Source organism: Pithys albifrons, chromosome 25, assembly GCF_047495875.1.
Source record: "Pithys albifrons albifrons isolate INPA30051 chromosome 25, PitAlb_v1, whole genome shotgun sequence".
Taxonomy (NCBI): Eukaryota; Metazoa; Chordata; class Aves; order Passeriformes; family Thamnophilidae; genus Pithys; species Pithys albifrons.
The window spans coordinates 4,761,700-4,782,424 of NC_092482.1; the positions used below are offsets into that span (position 1 = coordinate 4,761,700).

Consider the following 20,725-nt stretch of genomic DNA (forward strand, 5'->3'; position numbering starts at 1 on the left):
CGTGCCCTGGCAGTGTCTGGTGGCCCTGGCACTGCACCCTGTGCCCTGGCAGTGTCTGGTGACCCTGGCACTGCACACCATGCCCTGGCAGTGTCTGGTGACCCTGGCACTCTGCACACCATGCCCTGGCAGCATCTGGTGACCCTGGCACTGCACACCGTGCCCTGGCAGTGTCTGGTGGCCCTGGCACTGCACACCGTGCCCTGGTAGTGTCTGGTGGCCCTGGCACTGCACACTGTGCCCTGGCAGAATCTGGTGACCCTGGCACTGCACCCTGTGCCCTGGCAGCATCTGGTGACCCTGGCACTGCACACCGTGCCCTGGCAGAATCTGGTGATCCTGGCACTGCACCCTGTGCCCTGGCAGAATCTGGTGGCCCTGGCACTGCACACCATGCCCTGGCAGAATCTGGTGGCCCTGGCACTGCACACTGTGCCCTGGCAGCATCTGGTGACCCTGGCACTGCAGACCATGCCCTGGCAGCATCTGTTGATCCTGGCACTGCACCCTGTGCCCTGGCAGTGTCTGGTGGCCCTGGCACTCTGCACACCATGCCCTGGCAGTGTCTGGTGGCCCTGGCACTGCATACCGTGCCCTGGCAGTGTCTGGTGGCCCTGGCACTCTGCACACCATGCCCTGGCAGTGTCTGGTGGCCCTGGCACTGCATACCGTGCCCTGGCAGTGTCTGGTGACCCTGGCACTGCACACTGTGCCCTGGCAGTGTCTGGTGGCCCTGGCACGCACACCGTGCCCTGGCAGCATCTGGTGACCCTGGCACTGCACACCGTGCCCTGGCAGTATCTGTTGACCCTGGCACTGCACACCATGCCCTGGCAGAATCTGGTGGCCCTGGCACTGCACACCATGCCCTGGCAGTGTCTGGTGACCCTGGCACTGCACACCGTGCCCTGGCAGAATCTGGTGACCCTGGCACTCTGCACACTGTGCCCTGGCAGTGTCTGGTGACCCTGGCACTGCACACTGTGCCCTGGCAGTGTCTGGTGGCCCTGGCACTCTGCACACCATGCCCTGGCAGCATCTGGTGACCCTGGCACTGCACACCGTGCCCTGGCAGTATCTGGTGGCCCTGGCACTGCACACTGTGCCCTGGCAGAATCTGGTGACCCTGGCACTCTGCACACTGTGCCCTGGCAGAATCTGGTGGCCCTGGCACTGCACACCGTGCCCTGGCAGAATCTGGTGACCCTGGCACTCTGCACACTGTGCCCTGGCAGCATCTGGTGACCCTGGCACTGCACCCTGTGCCCTGGCAGAATCTGGTGACCCTGGCACTGCAGACTCAGTGAGATTAACTTTGTTCTTGCTGTCCCTTTTGCTCCTTGAGGTCTCTAAACCCCCCAGAAACCTCCAGAAGGACTTCACGTGTTTTTCTTCCTTCTGGTCCTTATTTCTGGATCAAAGAGTTGTCTCCATGTGCTCACCACCCAGAGGGGACACCAGTGGACCTCCAGGCTGTGGGGCCACGTTGCTCAGGGAGCTGAGCTCGTTGTGGGCCTTGGTTGTGACCAAATGAACTGTCTGAGCCTCTGTGAGTGTGTGAGGGTTGTAAAACACTTATTGAACCTGAAGGTCCTTCAACCTCAATCTGCTTTGCTGAGATGATGTGGCTGAGGTAGCCCAGGTGGCTGTTAATGCTGATGGGCTCAGGAGAGCTCATAAATGTCCTGAGATGATGGGCAATGTAATGGGGCCATAAAAGAGAGTGGCAGAGTGAAGGTGTCCTGCTCAGGGAGGTGACAGTGGCACCTTGGCAGGGAGCTCTGCCTGGCACGGGGAGCTCCAGGTGTTGAAATGGAGTCTGAGATAAAACTCTGGGGACAGAAAGTCCTCAAAGGAATGAGGTTTTTTTGTAAATCTCTGAGGATGAAGTGGGTTTGTGGGGGGTGGAGTTGGCTGTGGCTTCTTGTGGTCAGGGGCAAAGGAGCTTCTCATCATTCCTCTGTCCTGGGGCCACTGGGAGACCGGGCAGGGCTGGGTGGGGCATCTCAGCCAGGCCCATCCTGGCATCGACTCCACAGCAGTGAGTGAGAGAATCACAGAATTATTTAGGTTGGAAAAAACCTCCAAGATCATCAACAACCATCTCCCAGCACTGCCAAGGCCACCACTGACCCCTGTCCCCAAGTGCCACATCTGCAAAGCTTTTAAACCCCCCAGAGATGGTGACTCCAGCTCTGCCCTGGGCAGCTGTGCCAGGGCTGGACAACCCTTTCCCTGAAGAAATTTTCCCTGATCTCCAACCTAAAGCTCCCCTGGGGCAATTTGAGGTGGATTCCTCATGTCCTGTCGTACTGTAGATGAAGGACACACTTTCCACCTGTCCCTGTAGCTGATCCTTTCTTGTTCATTATTATTCCAGACCTTCTTGGTGGGTGGTTCCCATCCCTGTGCTGGGTTTGAGGTGGGTGTGTGCCCACCTGTCCTGTCTGTGGAGCAGCTTGGCCCTGGAAGCCCCTGAGCTGTGGGAGCTGAGAGGGTTTGGGTCACGTTGGCCAAGACTGAGCTCTTGAGATCCAGGCAAACCAAGGGCAGTGAGGAGCACACCTACCCCGAGGTGCCCAGCTCTGCCAGGCTGCAGCCCACAGCACAGGGGGTGCCCCCTCTTGCTGACTCCCAAAAGGCTGAGAAATGGGGTGTGTCCATGGTGGACACTGTGGTGGCCAGGACAGGGGCTGCAGGACTTGCTCCACGAAGCTGTGGCTCCAAGGCCACCCTTGGCTGGAGCAGGAGGGGCACAGGGATGGTCCCTGACCCAGGAGTTGGCAGCCAGCTCAGGTTGGAGCATCAGTCTCACAGGGAGGTCCATCAGAGCTTCATTCCTTACTGGGGAAGGAGATCCAGGTGTGGAGAAAGGGATCACCCTCAGTGAGGGTGGAGGCAGGAACAGGGCAGGGGGAGAACATCTCAAACTGCTCTTCCAGCATGAGCCCTTTGGGAGCAAAAAGCAGGAAGGGAAAAAGAGACTTTTCCATGTCTGCAGGACCATCTCAGTGCTGTGAGACCTCCCTGCTGTCCCCAGGAGCTGCTTTTCCCCTCCATGGACTTGGTGGCTCAGACAGGTCACTGTGAAAGCTCAGCCCAAACGTGGTTAGTTCAGGCAGATGACATCTCTGTGACAAGAAACAGGGACACCTCCCACCAGCCCAGGGTGCTCCAACCTGGCCTTGGACACTCCCAGGGCTGAGGCAGCCACAGCTTCTCTGGGCACCTGTGCCAGGGCCTGCCCACCCTCCCAGCCAGGAATTCCTTCCCAATATCCCATCTATCCCTGCCCTCTGGCAGTGGGAAGCCATTTCCTGTGTCCTGGAACTCCAGGCCACCTCCTTGGGCCCATTCCAATGCTCAGCCACTCTCTTTGTGAAGAACTTCTTCCTAATGTGCAACTTAAACCTCCCCTGGCACAGCTTAAGACTGTCCCCTCTTGTCCTACAGCTGGTTGACTGAGAGAAGAGACCAACCTTCCCCTCAGCTCCCCCCTCCTTGGGTCCATCAGGGAGTTGCAGAGAGTGAGAAGGTCCCCCCTGAGCCTCCTCTTCTCCAGGCTGAGCCCCCCCAGCTCCCTCAGCCCCTCCTCACAGCACTTGTGCTCCAGGTGGGCTCAGTCGTGGGGGCACAGGTGGGGATGGCTCTGGCCACCAGTCCCCATGAGCTCTGGAACCACATCACAGAACCATAAAATAACAGGATGGTTTGGGTTGGAAGGACCTCAAAGCCCACCCAGTGCCACCCCTGCCATGGGCAGGGACACCTCCCACCAGCCCAGGGTGCTCCAAGCCCTGTCCAACCTGGCCTGGGACACTCCCAGGGCTGGGGCAGCCACAGCTTCTCTGGGCACCTGTGCCAGGGCCTGCCCACCCTCCCAGCCAGGAATTCCTTCCCAATATCCCATCTGTCCCTGCCCTCTGGCAGTGGGAAGCCATTCCCTGTGTCCTGTTCCTCCATCCCTTGTCCCCAGTCCCTCTCCAGCTCTCCTGGAGCCCCTTTGGGCACTGGAAGGGGCTCTGAGATCTCTGGTTCTAAACCCAGCCTAGAACATCCTCCAACTCCATGGAATCACAGGATTCCAGAATGGTTTGGGATGGAGGGAAACTTAAGGATCCCACCCCTGCCATGGGCAGGGACACCTCCCACCAGCCCAGGCTGCTCCAAGCCCTGTCCAACCTGGCCTGGGACACTCCCAGGGCTGGGGCAGCCACAGCTTCTCTGGGCACCTGTGCCAGGGCCTGCCCACCCTCCCAGCCAGGAATTCCTTCCCAAAATTCCATCTATCCCTGCCCTCTGGCAGTGGGAAGAGACCTTAAATATCATGAAGCTCCCACCCCCTGCCATGGGCAGGGACACCTCCCACCAGCCCAGGTTGCTCAAAGCCCTGTCCAACCTGGCCTGGGACACCTCCAGGGTTGGAGGTGTGAGCCAATCCTTGGAGGCCTCCCCACCCTCGGGGCCACTCAGTGGTGGCACAGATGGAGTGTGGGAATCACCAGGGTTTTCCCAAATTCCCCAATCCAGCCATGACTCATCTCTCCCATCTGTGGAACTCCCACTGTCTGCTCAGGATGTGTGAACGTGTCTGTGGTGTCTCCTCATGTCCCTGGAGCTCCAGGTGTCCCCACAGGCTCCCAGGGACTCAGGCACTGCTGCTGTCCCTGGTGACCTCCTCACAGGCTGTGAGTTCCCCACAGGAGGTGACAAACAGGTGACAAACAGGACAGCTGCCTGTCCTGCTGCTCCACATGCCCACAGGGAGTCCTGGAGAGGAGTTTGAGCACCACACTGGTGGTGTGACCATGGGTGGTGGGTGGTGCCTTTGTGTGCCCAGACAGTGGAGAATGCTGGAATTTTCTGCCCTGGAGAGCAGTGGGGCATTGCTGGGAGGTCTCTGTGCAGCCAAGGGTGAAAGGAGAAGGACACTGTGGATGGAAGGTGTGTCTGGTTTGGGACAAGGGATGGAGGGACAGGACAAGGGGGACAAGGAAGGTCTGGTAATTTCTCCTTGATCAGCTGCAAAGAGAGGGAGGTTGGGCTGTGGTGGGGAGGGCAGCAGAGAGGTCTGGGCTGCCCCTCTGGGTTTCCAGAGGGCACGGGGCATCCTCATCCAGTGGGCACGAGGGATGGCACAGGGTTGGGAACACACTCCAAAGGATGTGGAGAAGGAGACACAGAGATGATCCAAGGGCTGAAAGATCCAGGGAACAAAGAGATGAGCTGATTCAGCAGCAGGAACTTTCCCAGGGATAAGGACAAAGGATCTCTTGGGCTGGGCTGGACTGAATTTGCTGGGAATGTCTCCAGGGGTGTTTACACCCTCCTGAAATGGTTTTAAGCTAAAAGAGAAGAGGTTTAGATGGAATATTAGGAAGAAATCCTTCCCTGTGAGGGTGGGGAGGTCTTGGCACAGGGTGGAGCCCCCTCTGCTCTGGAGCCAGGCTGGGAGAGCTGGGGGGGTCACCTGGAGAAGAGAAGGCTCCAGGGAGACCTGAGAGCCCCTTCCAGTGCCCAAAGGGGCTCCAGGAGAGCTGGAGAGGGACTGGGGACAAGGGATGGAGGGACAGGACACAGGGAATGGCTTCCCACTGCCAGAGGGCAGGGATAGATGGGATATTGGGAAGGAATTCCTGGCTGGGAGGGTGGGCAGGCCCTGGCACAGGTGCCCAGAGAAGCTGTGGCTGCCCCAGCCCTGGGAGTGTCCCAGGCCAGGTTGGACAGGGCTTGGAGCACCCTGGGCTGGTGGGAGGTGTCCCTGCCCATGGCAGGGGTGGCACTGGGTGGCCTATAAATTGCTTTCCAACCCAAAGCATTCCATCATTCCGTGGCTCTTTGCAGCCTCTCCAAAGTTCACTCTTCCCAACACTGATCCATCCCAAGGAACTCAAACAGAATTCCCTGTGCTGACATTGGAGCAGCTCCCCCTGAGGTGCCTGGAGGTTCATTATGGAAACACTTTCCCTGCTGCCTGCTGGGAGGATCTCAGAGCCTGAAGGATGTTGCTCTGCCTGGCTGGGTTTTTGAGGCCACCCAACACCTACTTTGGTGTGCAAAGGGCAGGAAACCATCCCCTGAATGTGGCCATGGCTGGCCCTGAGCTCCACCTCCCTGTGCTGGATGGGGACAGGCTTTGCTTTTCCAGGTATCCCAAATATTCCCCTTCAGGCAGGAGCTGTGAGCAGGGAAAGCCTCCTGAGGTCTGAGCCTCACTGGCTGCTCCCAGGGGCTGCCTCCAGGACAACATTTAGTCCTTGCCTGCCCTTCCTGAGTATCACAAAGTGACTCCTGCTTTCCTTGGCCAGAGGCACAAGCTGGAGTTGTCTCATGGGAGTTTTGGAGCTGTTTGTCCTTTCCAGACATGGAAAGGGTTTTGTAGCAACAGGGGAGGAGCCATCCTGCAGGTTCCCACCATCTCAGGAGCTTATGGAGGGGCTGGAGGCCATGGCTGAGGATTCTCCAACCAGCCTTGCCCAGCTCAGGAGTGTTTCCCCATCCTTCCTTTGGCTTTGGGTGGTTTTGAGGTTCCTGGGAAGGCTGGAGATGGTCAGTCAGTACTTTTTGGAGAACTTATTCAGTGCAGGATATCCCTTCAGAGCTGGAGGGGTTTGGGTTTGACACCAACATCTCAAATGCAGATGTTCTCCACCCTCTGTTCTGGCCAGGTGGGGTTGGTCTCTTCTCCCAGGCACTCAGCAATAGGACAAGGGGGCACGATGGGCTCAAGCTCTGCCAGGGGAAATTGAAGCTGGAGATGAGAAAGAAATTCTTTGCAGAGAGAGTGCTCAGGGATTGGAATGGGCTGCCCAGAGAGGGGGTGGATTCCCCATCCCTGGAGGTTTTTCAGCTGAGCTTGGCCGTGGCACTGAGTGCCATGATCTGGTAAAGGGACTGGAGTTGGACCAAGGGTTGGACTTGATGATCTCAGAGGTCTCTTCCAACCCAATCCATTCTGTGGATGTGGCACTGAGTGAGAATCCACCACATCTTAATCCAACCCCACTGTGATCACCAGCCCAGGGCACAGAGTGCCAGAGTGATCCCAGTGGGGTTGGATCAAGGATTGGACTTGGTGATCTCAGAGGTCTCTTCCAACCCAACTGAGAAGAGCAACGAGGCTGGAGAAGGGACTGGAGCACAAGTGCTGTGGGGAGAGGCTGAGGGAGCTGGGGGTGTTCAGCCTGGAGAAGAGGAGGCTCAGAGGTGACCTCAGCACTGTCTGGAACTGCCTGAAGGGAAGTTGTGGCCAGCTGGGGGTTGGTCTCTTCTCCCAGGCACTCAGCAATAGGACAAGGGGGCACGATGGGCTCAAGCTCTGCCAGGGGAAATTGAAGTTGGAGATGAGAAAGAAATTCTTTGCAGAGAGAGTGCTCAGGCATTGGAATGGGCTGCCCAGAGAGGGGGTGGATTCCCCATCCCTGGAGGTTTTTCAGCTGAGCTTGGCCGTGGCACTGAGTGCCATGATCTGGTAAAGGGACTGGAGTTGGACCAAGGGTTGGACTTGATGATGTGGGAGGTCTTTTCCAACCCAATCCATTCTGTGGATGTGGCACTGAGTGAGAATCCACCACATCTTGATCCAACTCCACTGTGATCACCAGCCCAGGGCACAGAGTGCCCTGGGCTGATGATCATAGTAGGGTTGGATCAAGGGTTGGACTTGCTGATCTCAGAGGTCTCTTCCAACCCCATCCATTCTAGGATTCTGGGATTCTCTGCTCAGGCTCCACAGCACCTGCATGAGGTGTCCTCACATGTCCCTGACAGGCCTGTCCACAGGCTGAGTTTGCCCCACAGGAGGTGAGACTCAGCATGACTCTTGTCCTGCTGCTGAACCCCACAAAGGGAGTCCCAGAGAGCAGAGGCACCACCACGCTGGTGGCACATCCACAAGGAGGTCCTGGGAGCATCTCTGGGCTCCTCTTGCACACTCTGGGGTTGCTCCTGACAGAACATTGTTATGTCAGTCCCAGATCTGCTGGGCAGGGAGTTCATCAGGGGTAACGAAGAACAACTCATTAAGTGGCTCAGTGGGGGGAGGTTGGGCAGACAGATTGTAATTATTATCCAAATGACTCCAGGAGCTGTTGGTTGGCACCTGAGAAAGGGCTCCAGGGCTGCTGCTGCTGCAGGGACAGCCTTGGTGGGCATGGGCAGGGATGCCACCCACCACCACCCACCTTGCTGCTCTTGCCACACCATCTGCTGCTTCCCCAGGGCATCACCCACGTTGGGGCTGCCTGGTGTGACCTTGTCCAGCCCAGGGCTGGTGATGTCCCTGTCCCAGCCTGACGTGTCTTGGGGCTGTTGACCTCATTTCACTCTGTTGGCACGTGCCAAGTGTCTTCCAATTTGTGCTGGGCATGGATTGCCTTAAAATGAGGAACTTTTTGTTGAGGAAAAAATGTTCTTTCCCCCCAGAAAAACCTCCCAACCTCCATAAAAAGCAGAGGATGCTGTTCTGAAGGTGTCACCTGCTCCATGATCCTGGAGGTGTCATCTGCTCCACGATCCCAGAGGTGTCACCTGCTCCATGATCCTGGAGGTGTCACCTGGTCCATGATCCCGGAGGTGTCACCTGCTCCGTGATCCCGGAGGTGTCACCTGCTCCATGATCCCAGAGGTGTCACCTGCTCCATGATCCTGGAGGTCTCACCTGCTCCATGATCCCAGAGGTGTCACCTGCTCCACAATCCCAGAGGTGTCACCTGCTCCGTGATCCCGGAGGTGTCACCTGCTCCATGATCCTGGAGGTGTCACCTGCTCCACAATCCCAGAGGTGTCACCTGCTCCGTGATCCCGGAGGTGTCACCTGCTCCCAGGTTGGCCTCCATGATCCCAGAGGTGTCATCTGCTCCATGATCCCGGAGGTGTCACCTGCTCCATGATCCCAGAGGTGTCATCTGCTCCATGATCCCAGAGGTGTCACCTGCTCCATGATCCCAGAGGTGTCACCTGCTCCATGATCCTGGTGGTGTCACCTGCTCCATGATCCCAGAGGTGTCATCTGCTCCATGATCCTGGTGGTGTCACCTGCTCCATGATCCCAGAGGTGTCACCTGCTCCATGATCCTGGTGGTGTCACCTGCTCCATGATCCTGGTGGTGTCACCTGCTCCATGATCCCGGAGGTGTCACCTGCTCCATGATCCCGGAGGTGTCACCTGCTCCCAGGTTGGCCTCCATGATCCTGGAGGTCTCACCTGCTCCATGATCCTGGAGGTGTCACCTGCTCCGTGATCCCGGAGGTGTCACCTGCTCCACGATCCTGGAGGTGTCACCTGCTCCGTGATCCCAGAGGTGTCACCTGCTCCCAGGTTGGCCTCCATGATCCTGGAGGTGTTTTCCAGCCTGACTGAGTGTGTGTCCTGCAAACATCAGCCTTGGGAATGTCAGAGCTGTCCCTGGTTCATTTGTGTTCTCCTGGGACACGAACCCTGGTGGGATCATGCTGAGACTGTTTCCTCCAACTCATAAATCCCAGCCTGGTGGGACAGAGCTCCTGTTCTGCATCACTTCATTATGTGTGCAAGTAATTAGGCCCTGATGGAATCAGAGAGAGGGCAGCAGTTTGCTTAGTTTATGGCCCACCATAACTCTCAAACATTTGGAGCTTCACCATTAGAGTTTATTCCTTTGCTGCCAGAAGATTTGGGCTGCATTTCTTTTTAAACAGCCACTCAGCTCGTGCTAAATGGCACTGGTGGCTCTGGAGGGGATGGGTGGCAGCTCTGAGGACTGTCCACCATCCACACAGGTTCTGCCACCAAGAGACCATTCCAGGGAGGGGCAGATGGCACAAAGGAGGAGAAAATTGGAGTATCTCTTGGTCAATTCAATGTGCAGCCTGAGGTGCCTCTGATTGGTGCAGAGGGGAACTGCTCTTGAGGGGTGGAAATCCAGGGAAGGACTTGGGAGCCACAGGGGGATGGTCAATGCCAACCATGAAAGATAAACAGGTTAAAACCAGAGTTGGTCCTGCCCAGTGGGTGAAACTGGTTGGGAAGGCAGAGCTGGATGGTCCAGGAGGGTTGTGTGTCAGGGAGCAGCTCCTCAGAGCGGGAGATGGTTGGGTTTGGGGCTGCTGGTTGGGGACAGGGGGCACATCAATGGCACCAGGAGGTGCCTGGGAGCTCGGGAGGTTGTGGCTCTGGAGCAGCCTTGGCTAAAGGCACAGCCACATCCTGGCTGTGCCCAGATGGGCATGTGAGGGCAGAGACCAGAGGGGCTGGGCAGACACTGAGCTGATGGTGAGGAGACATCCCTGCCTTGAGAGGAGACATCTCTCCCTTGAGAGGAGACATCTCTCCCTTGAGAGGAGACATCTCCTGCCTTGTGAGGAAAGATCTCTCTGCACTGTGAGGAGACATCTCCCTGCCCTGAGAGGAGACATCTCCTGCCTTGTGAGGAAACATCCCTGCCTAGAGAGGAGACATCTCCCTGCCTTGTGAGGAGACATCTCCCTGCCTTGTGAGGAGACATCTCCCTGCCCTGAGAGGAGACATCTCCTGCCTTGTGAGGAGACATCTCCTGCCTTGTGAGGAGACATCTCCCTGCATTGTGAGGAGACATCTCCTGCCTTGTGAGGAGACATCTCCTACCTTATGAGGAGAGATCTCCCTCCCTTGTGAGGAGACATCTCCCTGCCTTGTGAGGAAACATCTCCTGCCTTGCCTGACAAGCCCCACGGGGCCATCTCAGCCTGGGAGGCTGAAAGGAGAACCCTGTCCTTGTCAACACAGCTCTGACAACGTTCCTGGCACCGCTCCTGGAGCTCCATCCCCATCACTCCTCTCCACTGGGAGATCAGAGCTGGCACCAGGAGGGGTGGATGAGAAGCTGCTTGTCTGCCAGGCTGCTGTGCCAACCTGGCAGCACAAAGCAAAGAGGGATCTGAGGAGATCCCTGGCTGCCCTGGGAGAGGGAGAAGATGCCAAAGTGTCTTGTTTCCCTTCTTGGGAGAGCTGTGCTTTGGCTGGTGGGCAGCTGAGGGTGACCAGACCCACCACCAAGTCCCCTTTTCAATCCCTGGGTCTGGGATTTCTAAGATTGGGATACAGATGAACTGATGAAGAGGATGCCCCAAAGGCTGGTTTGGTTGGCACCCCCTCTGCATGGCATAGGGTTTGGTCCCTTCCCTTCTGCTCTTGGTTTGGAAGGGACATGAAGTCCTTCTCACCCCTTAATGTGGGTTCCCTCCTTCCCAAGCTGCACTTCCAGGCTCCTCCTCCTTGGCAGGAGATCCCTTTGGGATCTGACTCTCCACAAACCTGTTCTTTGGGGTGTCCCTTGTGATTTTCTGTTCACAGCCATCATTTCATTGGCAATGGTGTCCCTTGTGATTTCCTTGTCACAGCCATCATTCCATTGGCAGGGATGTCCCTCCTGCCAGGGTGGGAACAGCTGGACCATGGGGATGCCTCACCTGGAGCCATCCAGGCCATGCTGCTCCTCACACCTCCAGGAATAACCACATGGCACCAGCTCAGGGGGTGCCACGGGAGGCCTGGCACGTGGCAGTGCATCTCTCTGGAGCAGAGTCTTTCCTCCTCCCAAACAGCATCTTCTCCCCATCATCTCATGTGTTTTCTTGCCCAAACCATTCTCTGCTTTCAGCTTCACCTTTCTCCTGGACCCGCCCCAAAGATCCTTGTTTTCCCTTTCTTCTCCTGAATGTGGCTTGCTGGGCCCTGCATCTCTGCCCCTTTGTGTGCCACAGGTGGGCAGGAAATGATTGCCCAGGTTGCTGCTTCCTCTGCTCTCCCTTGATCCTTGCCACGTCTCACCCTGTGCCAGCAGAGCTCTCGTGGCATCTTCCTCTGTGTTTAGAAGAATCATTTACAGCCTGGGAACCACTTACCTTTGCCATCATTTTTCTCCCAGCTGAAGGGACAATCTGTCAGCAGACACACTTGGCCTGGCTCTGCTGGTTGTAAACTCTGACACCTTTTTTTCTCTTCCTCTGGTCAGGCTTCCTTGCCTTGGGAGTGTCACTCTTGTTTGCCCTCATGGGTTGATGAGCAGCAGGAGGTGTTTGGGCACTGCTGTCTCGGAGCTCCTGACGGGCTGTTTTCTACAGGGAGTGGGTTTGGAGTACTCGTGGTTTGTGTTTGGATCTCACTGTTATGGGTTCACCCAGGTGGGCCTGGATTTGGGCTCTGGAGTCTGGACTAGGCTGAAGGTGTCAGCTGAGCTGAGCTGGGCTGAGCCAACAGCTGAGCTGAGCTGGGCTGAGCCAACAGCTGAGCTGAGCTGGGCTGAACCAACAGCTGAGCTGAGCTGGGCTGAGCCAACAGCTGACCTGAGCTGGGCTGAGCCAACAGCTGACCTCTTCCAGCCAGGAATTTTGTATTCCATCCCACATTCTGGCATCATCTCCAGGGCAGTAGGAACCAGTGTGGGAGTGGTTAAGGCAGACACTTCTCAGCCTCCTCTTGGGAGGACACACGATGCTGTCCCAGGGGGGATGGAGAGGACCAGGCCCACCACTGGCTCACAGGGTACCTCAGGAAAGTAAAATGTGTTGTTCTGGGTCTCTCCTTTCTGCTTGAGTTTGTCTCCCTGGGGAATAAGGTTTTTCTTAAGTAATGTGTAGTTAGGACAGTAGAATTTGTGTGTTGGTTAAGAAGTTGAGGTGGGGAACTTGTCGTTGTAGACTTGTGTGAGTGAATATTTGTACTCTCTTCTAATTGTCTCTTTCTGTGAAAAATATATGTAGTTTTAGTATAAATGCAGTTTGAAGTGTTTTTTCCCTTCCCCTCTCTTTTCCTCCCTTTCCCTGGTGTTAGGAGGGAGGCTTTTCTCTCTGTGCTTGGGGGGGTTGGCAGTTGCTCATCTCAAACCAAGACACTCACGGACACACATTTGCCCCTTGATCAGCTAAGGAGGAGCTTTCCCCTTGCTCTGTGGTGTTCCTGTTAATGGGTTCGACTCCCTGATCTGAAAGGTCTTTTCCAACCTTAATGATTCCATCAAATCCTGTTTCAGAGATTTAGAGCTTGTTTACCTTTGTACTCCAAGGGGGATTTTCAGAGGAGCTGTCAAAAAGGAGCTGTGCTCCATCAAAGAGGAAAAATAGGTATTTTTATAGACTATTCTCAGGGTGCATGTCTGTATTTTTGTTTCTGGCTTGTGCTGGGCCTTTTTATTGCAAGTTTAAACAGCACTAACAGCAAGGAGAGCTGTTCCCCCCTAAGACACATGAACTGAGGTTAAATCATCTGCTTTGCCTCGTGTTTACTGTCTCAGGTGGGTCCCAGCAGTGCAGAGCCTGATTGATGCTGCCCTTTGCAAACAGCTCTGGGCTTTATCCTGATGGTCTGATAATGCTCTGAAACCTTCCCTGTTGTGGGGGAGTCTGAAAGCAAGAGGAGCCCAGGAGAAAAGGTGGGATCCCTTCCCAGAGAATCCCTCCCAGCACAGGTGAGAGGGTGGGGAACATCCTCAGGAGGAACTGGAGGAACAGTTCTCAACAGGGACAGGGCACAGGGAATGGCTTCAAACTGGCAGAGGAGAGTTAGGTGGGACCTTGGGAAGGAAGAGTAGGGTTAGATGGGACCTTGGGAAGGAATCCTGCCCTGGGAGAGTGGGCAGGCCCTGGAATCGTTGATGGCCCATGAGCAGCTTCTTTCCCACCCAGCTCACACCCTAAGAAATTGGGTTTAACCCCCAAGCCCAGCAGTCTAACCCAGCCCCCTGGGGCACAAACACAGGGGGGTTTGGTGGCCCCTGTGCTGAGCCCCACGTGGTTCCCCCGAGGCCAAAGGCAAAGGAAGGGACAAACCTGTTGGTGCAGATGATGGCACAGTCTGGGCCAGAGTGGTGGCTCCTCCTGGCCAGGGGCTGCTCCTCCTCTGCATCCAATCAGGGGTCCCAGAGGTCCTCAAAGCCCAAGATTGTCTCCCCTGAGGTTTGGGTGGGAGCCCCCAGTGCCTCCCCCAGGGCAGGGAGTTCCACCCTGGGGGATCTGACTCTGGCACTCAGGGGGGATTTTGGACTTGTTGCTGGCCCCTGAGCAGAGCTGAGCCCTCAGGTGGGTGTGGAGGTGCCAAGGAGTCCCTGCAGGGCAGTTCTCCCAGCTCCTCTGCCAGGCTTCTTTCCCAGCCAGCTCCCAGCCTGAGGGCTCAGCTGTGCCCTGGGCAGCTGCTGCCAATGGGCCCTTGGGAACAGTTGCTGGGCAATGGCCCAGAGGGTTTGGAATGCCCAGCTTTGGGCACACCCACACAGGGACAAACTGGGCCCACCTGCTGAGCTGGGACACCCAGTTAGGAATCTGTGCCATCCAAGCCCATCTGGGCAAACCCATCCAGAGGCTCTGGCTGCAAACACAGGCTCATTGTTGCTCAGCTTATCTTTCCAGCTTGAGTGGTTTAATAGGTCAGCCAAGTATTAAAATGGGATTTTTCATTTGGATATAAAATGGTTTTTAAAGGGCATGTTCCCCCCCCCTCCAAATGCTTCATCTTTAAACCTGGCTCTGATTTCACATCTCTCTCAGCTCTCCTGACTTTGGGCTTACAGGACCTGCGTCAATATTGGAGGGAAATAAATTGCTGGTGGCTCTTTGGCTTTATGACTCATCTTGGGGTCGTGTGAGCTCAGCAGTTGTGTCAGTTGGCACTTCTGATGGGCTCTTGGTGCTGAACAGCCTTCACTGGTGGTTGCTGGTTATTTACTGGTTGTTCACTGGTTTCAAAGCCTGGGCTTTGTGGAGCTGCAACTCCTACTCCCCATTTTATTTGCCAGAAGTAACCACATGTGGTGGTTGGGGGGATGTCTGTGAGACCTTTACTCCTCCTGTGTTGTAGGAAGAGGTTCTGCCCATCTGGGGGGTCCTGGTGTGTCTGTGTGAGGCGTAGGAGGGACCTGCTGTGGTTTAATCTTTGGTTTTCTGTGTGTTCTCCCAGGCTGGGAAAGGCTGAGCTTGAGCTGGGTGGTGTCAGCACTGTCAAAGAGGTCACATCTCTGCTGCCCCACCCAGAGCCACCACACCTGGGGAGCTGTGTTCTTCCCCTTGGAAATCTGTGTCCACCCCACTGGGAAACCATGTCCACCCCACCTGGAAATCCATGTGTCCCCAACTTGGAAACCCATGTGTCCATCCCAGTGGGACACACATGTGTCCATTCCACTTGGAAACCAACATGTCCCCCTCTTGGACACACATGTGTCCATCCCACCTGGAAACCCGTGTGTCCATCCCACCTGGAAACCAACATGTCCCCCTCTTGGACACACATGTGTCCATCCCACCTGGAAACCAACATGTCCCCCTCTTGGACACACATGTGTCCATCCCACCTGGAAACCCGTGTGTCCATCCCACCTGGAAACCAACATGTCCCCCTCTTGGACACACATGTGTCCATTCCACTTGGAAACCAACATGTCCCCCTCTTGGACACCCACATGTCCGTCCCACCTGGAAACCAACATGTCCCCCTCTTGGACACCCATGTGTCCATCCCACCTGGAAACCCATGTGTCCATCCCAGTTGGACACCCATGTGTCCATCCCAGTTGGAAACCTGTGTCCACCCCGCTTGGAAACCCAAGTCCACCCAAATTAGAAAGCCATGACCCCCAAGCTTAGAAACCCATGTGTCCATCCCACTTGGAAAGCAACATGTCTCCCTCTTGGACACACATGTGTCCATCCCAGTTGGAAACCTGTATCCACCCCACTTGGAAACTCATGTCCACCCAAATTAGAAACCCATGACCCCCAAGCTTAGAAACTCATGTGTCCATCCCAATTGGAACCCCATGTCCACCCTACATAGACATCAATGTTCCTCCCACCTGGAAACCCACGTATCCATCCCAGTTGGAAACCCATGTGTCCATCCCAGTTGGACACCCATATCTCCATCTCACCTGGAAACCCATGTGTCCATCCCAGTTGGAAACCTGTATCCACCCCACTTGGAAAACCATGTCCACCCAAGTTAGAAACCCATGACCCCCAAGCTTAGAAACCCATGTGTCCATCCCACTTGGAACCCCATGTCCACCCTACTTAGACATCAATGTCCATCCCACTTGGAACCCCTGTGTCCACCTCACCTGGAACCCCATGCCCACCCCACACAGAAACTGATATCCCTCCCACCTGGAAACCCATGTGTGTCCCCCTCTTGGACACCCCTGTGTCCACCCCACCTGGAACCCCATGTCCACCCTACTTTGCAGAGCTGGTGGTGGCCTGGAGGCCCCAACTCGGTCTTAGCCCAGAGTTTATTTCAAGGAACAGGCTAAAATGAGACAAAAGAAGAGCAAAGTGATGGTGCCAAGTTTGGAGGTCCCCATTGTCACCACACCTGGTGCCAGATTTGGGGTCTCCCCCAGACTGGCATCCCAAGGGGCACAGGGCACACCTGGGGACCTTCCTCTGTCCTGATGATCTTCCCTCATCTGCCCAAGTGGTTTTAACTCTCATATTTTGCCAAGGAGAGGCAGAGTGAGGGTAGAGGGACCATTGTGGTGGTGGTGTCTGGAGAGCACCAGGTTCATTCCCGTGGCCATGAGGGAGGGCTGGAGGGTTGGATGTTCAGCAGCTGGATGAGCATGGAGTGAGTGTGGGCTCCAGATCCATCTGTTGGATTGATCCCAATGTGCAGCAGTGGTGGCTTCACCCAAACCCAGGGAATTGGGTTATTTTTGCCCAAACCCAGCAAATTTGTGTGTTCTTTGCTCTAAAAGGGCTTTCCCTTCCTTTGTCTCCCATCTTTTATTATCTGGAAGGAGAACACAAAGCACTGAATGATCAAACCCGGATGGATTTCTCTGGGAATGTTTCCCTCTATGGCTGTTTCCTTCCCTTTGCCCCCAGATGGGACCAGGGGTGGATTCTGTGGGAAACACTCAACCATTTCTCTCCTCTCTCCTCACAGGTGTTTACAAAATATGGGAAATGCTACATGTTTAACTCAGGAGAAGAAGGGAGGCCCCTCCTCACCACGGTGAAGGGTGGCACAGGCAATGGCCTGGAGATCATGCTGGACATACAGCAGGATGAATATTTGCCAATCTGGGGAGAAACAGGTAAGACCTTCTTTTTCCTGTGGTGATATTTTGGAAGGACTTTCCCATCCCATCCTATCCCATCATATCCCATCCCATCCCATCCCATCCCATCCCATCCCATCCCATCCCACCCCATCCCATCCCATCCCACCCCATCCCATCCCATCCCATCCCATCCTACCCCACCCCACCCCATCCGATCCCATCCCATCCCATCCCACCCCACCCCGTCCCACCCCGTCCCATCCCGTCCCATCCCGTCCCATCTCGTCCCATCCCATCCCACCCCACCCCATCCCATCCCACCCCACCCCATCCCATCCCATCCCATCCCATCCCATCCCATCCCATCCCATCCCATCCCATCCCATCCCATCCCATCCCACCCCACCCCATCCCATCCCACCCCACCCCATCCCACCCCACCCCATCCCACCCCACCCCATCCCATCCCACCCCACCCCATCCCACCCCATCCCATCCCATCCCATCCCATCCCACCCCATCCCACCCCATCCCATCCCATCCCATCCCACCCCATCCCATCCCATCCCATCCCACCCCATCCCACCCCACCCCATCCCACCCCATCCCATCCCATCCCACCCCATCCCACCCCACCCCATCCCATCCCACCCCATCCCATCCCATCCCATCCCATCCCACCCCATCCCATCCCATCCCATCCCATCCCACCCCATCCCATCCCCTGACAGCAAGAGGAGCTCAGTCTGTAGAGAAATGAGTTGTTTTTCTTCCCGGTGTCGGTGGCTGCCGGTTGGGAGCAGCATTTCTGTGAGGGCTGGACTTGGGGGTCTTGACCAAACAGATGGGCATTTTTGGGTGACAGGAGGTTTGGTGTCTCCTTCAATGCTCCAGCACGTCCCTCTTCCCTACAGAGGCACTTTTGGAAGGCCAGGTTCAAGGTGGACCTCTGTGTTTTCCTCTTCCTTGGTGCCCTCATAGTTGTCTTTGGTGTGTCAGTGCTCCTTGGGTGGACCAAGGACTGGGCCCTTTGGATTGGAAGCATTTGGGATGGATGGAATCTGTGCCCTAATGAACCCAAGCAGGTGGAGCATCTTCTAGAACTGCACTGTGGTCCTGGCTGTGTTCCAGAAGGTGCTGACCAGGAATGCTGGAGCTTTGGGTTGTCCCACAGGTCTCCTGGGCTGGGATTATCAGCACTTGGAGTGGACATGGCACTTGGAGTGGACATGGCAACACTCCCAGGGGAGCTGAGCAATTCCCACCATCCTGCCCCAGCTGCCCCAGTGGGGATTGCTGGCAGCACTGGTGCCAGTTTCCTGGATGAACCTGGAGTGCCACGTGCCACCAAAGCCACCTGCCCAGAGCTCACCTGCTCAGCTCTTCAGCCACGGCAGCTGCAGTTCTGCTGAGCCCACACTGACAAAGTTGAGACAAAGCAGCCCAAAAAACCCTGGGAAGAATTCCCAGGCTCTGTGAGGCAGCTCAAGGCAGAGCCTCCTTCAGCCTGAGGTTGTGTTTGGTTTTGTGCTGGTGAAGGGAGAGGAGTAAATGTCACTTTTGAGGTCTGTTCTGTCACCCTGCCCAGATGAGGCTCCTCAAGCACCTCTCAGGCTCCTGCTCAGCACCACAGAGATGGTTGGAGTCATTCCAAACTTGGGATTTGTGTGTGTGCTGTTGGACTCTCCCCACCCAAGGGCTTCACTCATGTTGGATGGCCCAGGTTTGATGGCAGGAGCTTTGCCTTCCAGTTCTCAGCTCGTGCTCCAGGTCAGCCTGAGGTGGTGGCCCAGGAGAGGGGAGGAGAAGCTGGTTTGGAGTGACCATTTCTGACCTGGGGTCTTGCTGTGCTGGTTTATAGGTGGACTGGTGGGAAAAAATGACTCCAACTTGAGAGAGATGACAAGTCAGAGTTACAATTTAATAAAAAAGATTATAATAAATACAATGATACAGAGAAAAACTGTTTTTAACCCATCAAACCATCAATAACCAACCCCTGGGGCACCAACAGAGTGGTGTTCACTGGCCCCTGTGCTGAGCCCCACTTGGGCCCCCTGAGTGCAAAGAGAGGTGGGTGATGGATTCTCCATCCCTGGAGGTGTTTAAGATGAGACTGGACGTGGCACTGAGTGCCATGATCTGGTGATCGCAGTGGGGTTGGACCAAGGGTTGGACTTGATGATCTCAGAGGTCTCTTCCAACCCAGTTCATTCTGTGATTCTGTGATCACTTGAGATTTGATGTCACTGTTACTCGGTCACCCTGCCCAGATGAGGCTCCTCAAGCACCTCTCAGGCTCCTGCTCAGCAGGAGAGATGATTGGAGTCTTTGCAGACTTGGGATTTGTGTGTGTGCTGTTGGACTCTTCCCCCTGTTAGTAGGGACACCTCCCACCAGCCCAGGGTGCTCCAAGCCCTGTCCAACCTGGCCTGGGACACTCCCAGGGCTGGGGCAGCCACAGCTTCTCTGGGCACCTGTGCCAGGGCCTGCCCACCCTCACAGCCAGGAATTCCTTCCCAATATCCCATCTGTCCCTGCCCTCTGGCAGTGGGAAGCCATTCCCTCTGCCCTGTCCCTCCATCCCTTGTCCCCAGTCCCTCTCCAGCTCTCCTGGAGCCCCTCTGGGCACTGGAAGGGACTCTCAGGTCTCTAAACTCAGCCTGGAATGTCCTCCAACTCCATGGAATCACAGGATTCCAGCATGGTTTGTGATGGAGGGAGACTTAAGGATCCCACCCCTGCCATGGGCAGGGACACCTCCCACCAGCCCAGGGTGCTCCAAGCCCTGTCCAACCTGGCCTGGGACACTCCCAGGGCTGGGGCAGCCACAGCTTCTCTGGGCACCTGTGCCAGGGCCTGCCCACCCTCCCAGGGGCAACGGAGCAATGAACTCACTGGGAAGAAAATCCTTAACTCCTACTCTGGAGCTCCCCCATGGCTGGACCTCCCCATGCCCACCTGCCTTTGGCACTGCAAGGCCAAGATGCCACCCCATGCCCATCTCCATCCCTCTGCACAGCCAGGGCTGGAGGTCCTACCAAGAGCTCCATGCCCTTGGCAAAGCCTTTCCTTGGAAAGCCAAGTTTGTGCCGTGCCAGTGGCAGCAGCTGAGGAGCTTTAATTCACATTAAGGACACATTTCCATGATTATGCAAATATTTGGAAATAATCAACTCCTCTTACCTACCAAGAGCTGAGTTAAGTGTTTCCATGGGAACAGCAACTCTCAACCAGCATAGTTAATGTTTTTCATTCTGGTGGTGTCCAGAGAGCTCCATGAAGACTGAGGACAATCTGTGTGAGGCTCTGTATGATGTGGGAGATGGAATGTCTTGTGTTGAAAGGCAAAGATTGATGTTTTACAAGCTTCAAAGCCGAGCACCAGCTCTACCCGGGCCTGTAAGAACATGGCAGAGCTTCCTTGGAATGGGTCCAAGAGCTTCTCCTACACCCTTTAACCAATCAAGGCCCAGCTTATACAGTTTGGCTTTGAATCCTGTAAAACTCCATGTGTAAGGTGAAACCCCAGAGCAATCCAAGCCCAACCCAGTTCCAGGGATGTGAGAACCCCTCCCTGCTCCTCTAGTCGTCAGCTTAGCATGGATTTCAGCTTAATGTGCATGACACCAGCAGAGGAGGTCATGGAGGGGCAAGGACTTCATCAGGGTGTCCCAGTTGAGCAGGTGGGCCCAGTTTGTCCCTGTGTGGGT

General features: G+C 55.9%; 1 protein-coding gene across 3 annotated transcripts in view; it reads left to right on the forward strand.

Moving 5' to 3' along the window:
• The window catches only part of LOC139682897 (acid-sensing ion channel 2), a 507,095-nt gene that overhangs the window by 440,373 nt on the left and 45,997 nt on the right, over window positions 1-20,725 (forward strand). For all 3 annotated transcript variants that reach the window (XM_071577548.1, XM_071577549.1, XM_071577551.1), the window contains exon 2: window positions 16,895-17,045. In XM_071577548.1, the coding sequence (XP_071433649.1) occupies window positions 16,895-17,045 (151 nt within the window). The remainder of the gene's footprint in view (window positions 1-16,894; window positions 17,046-20,725) is intronic.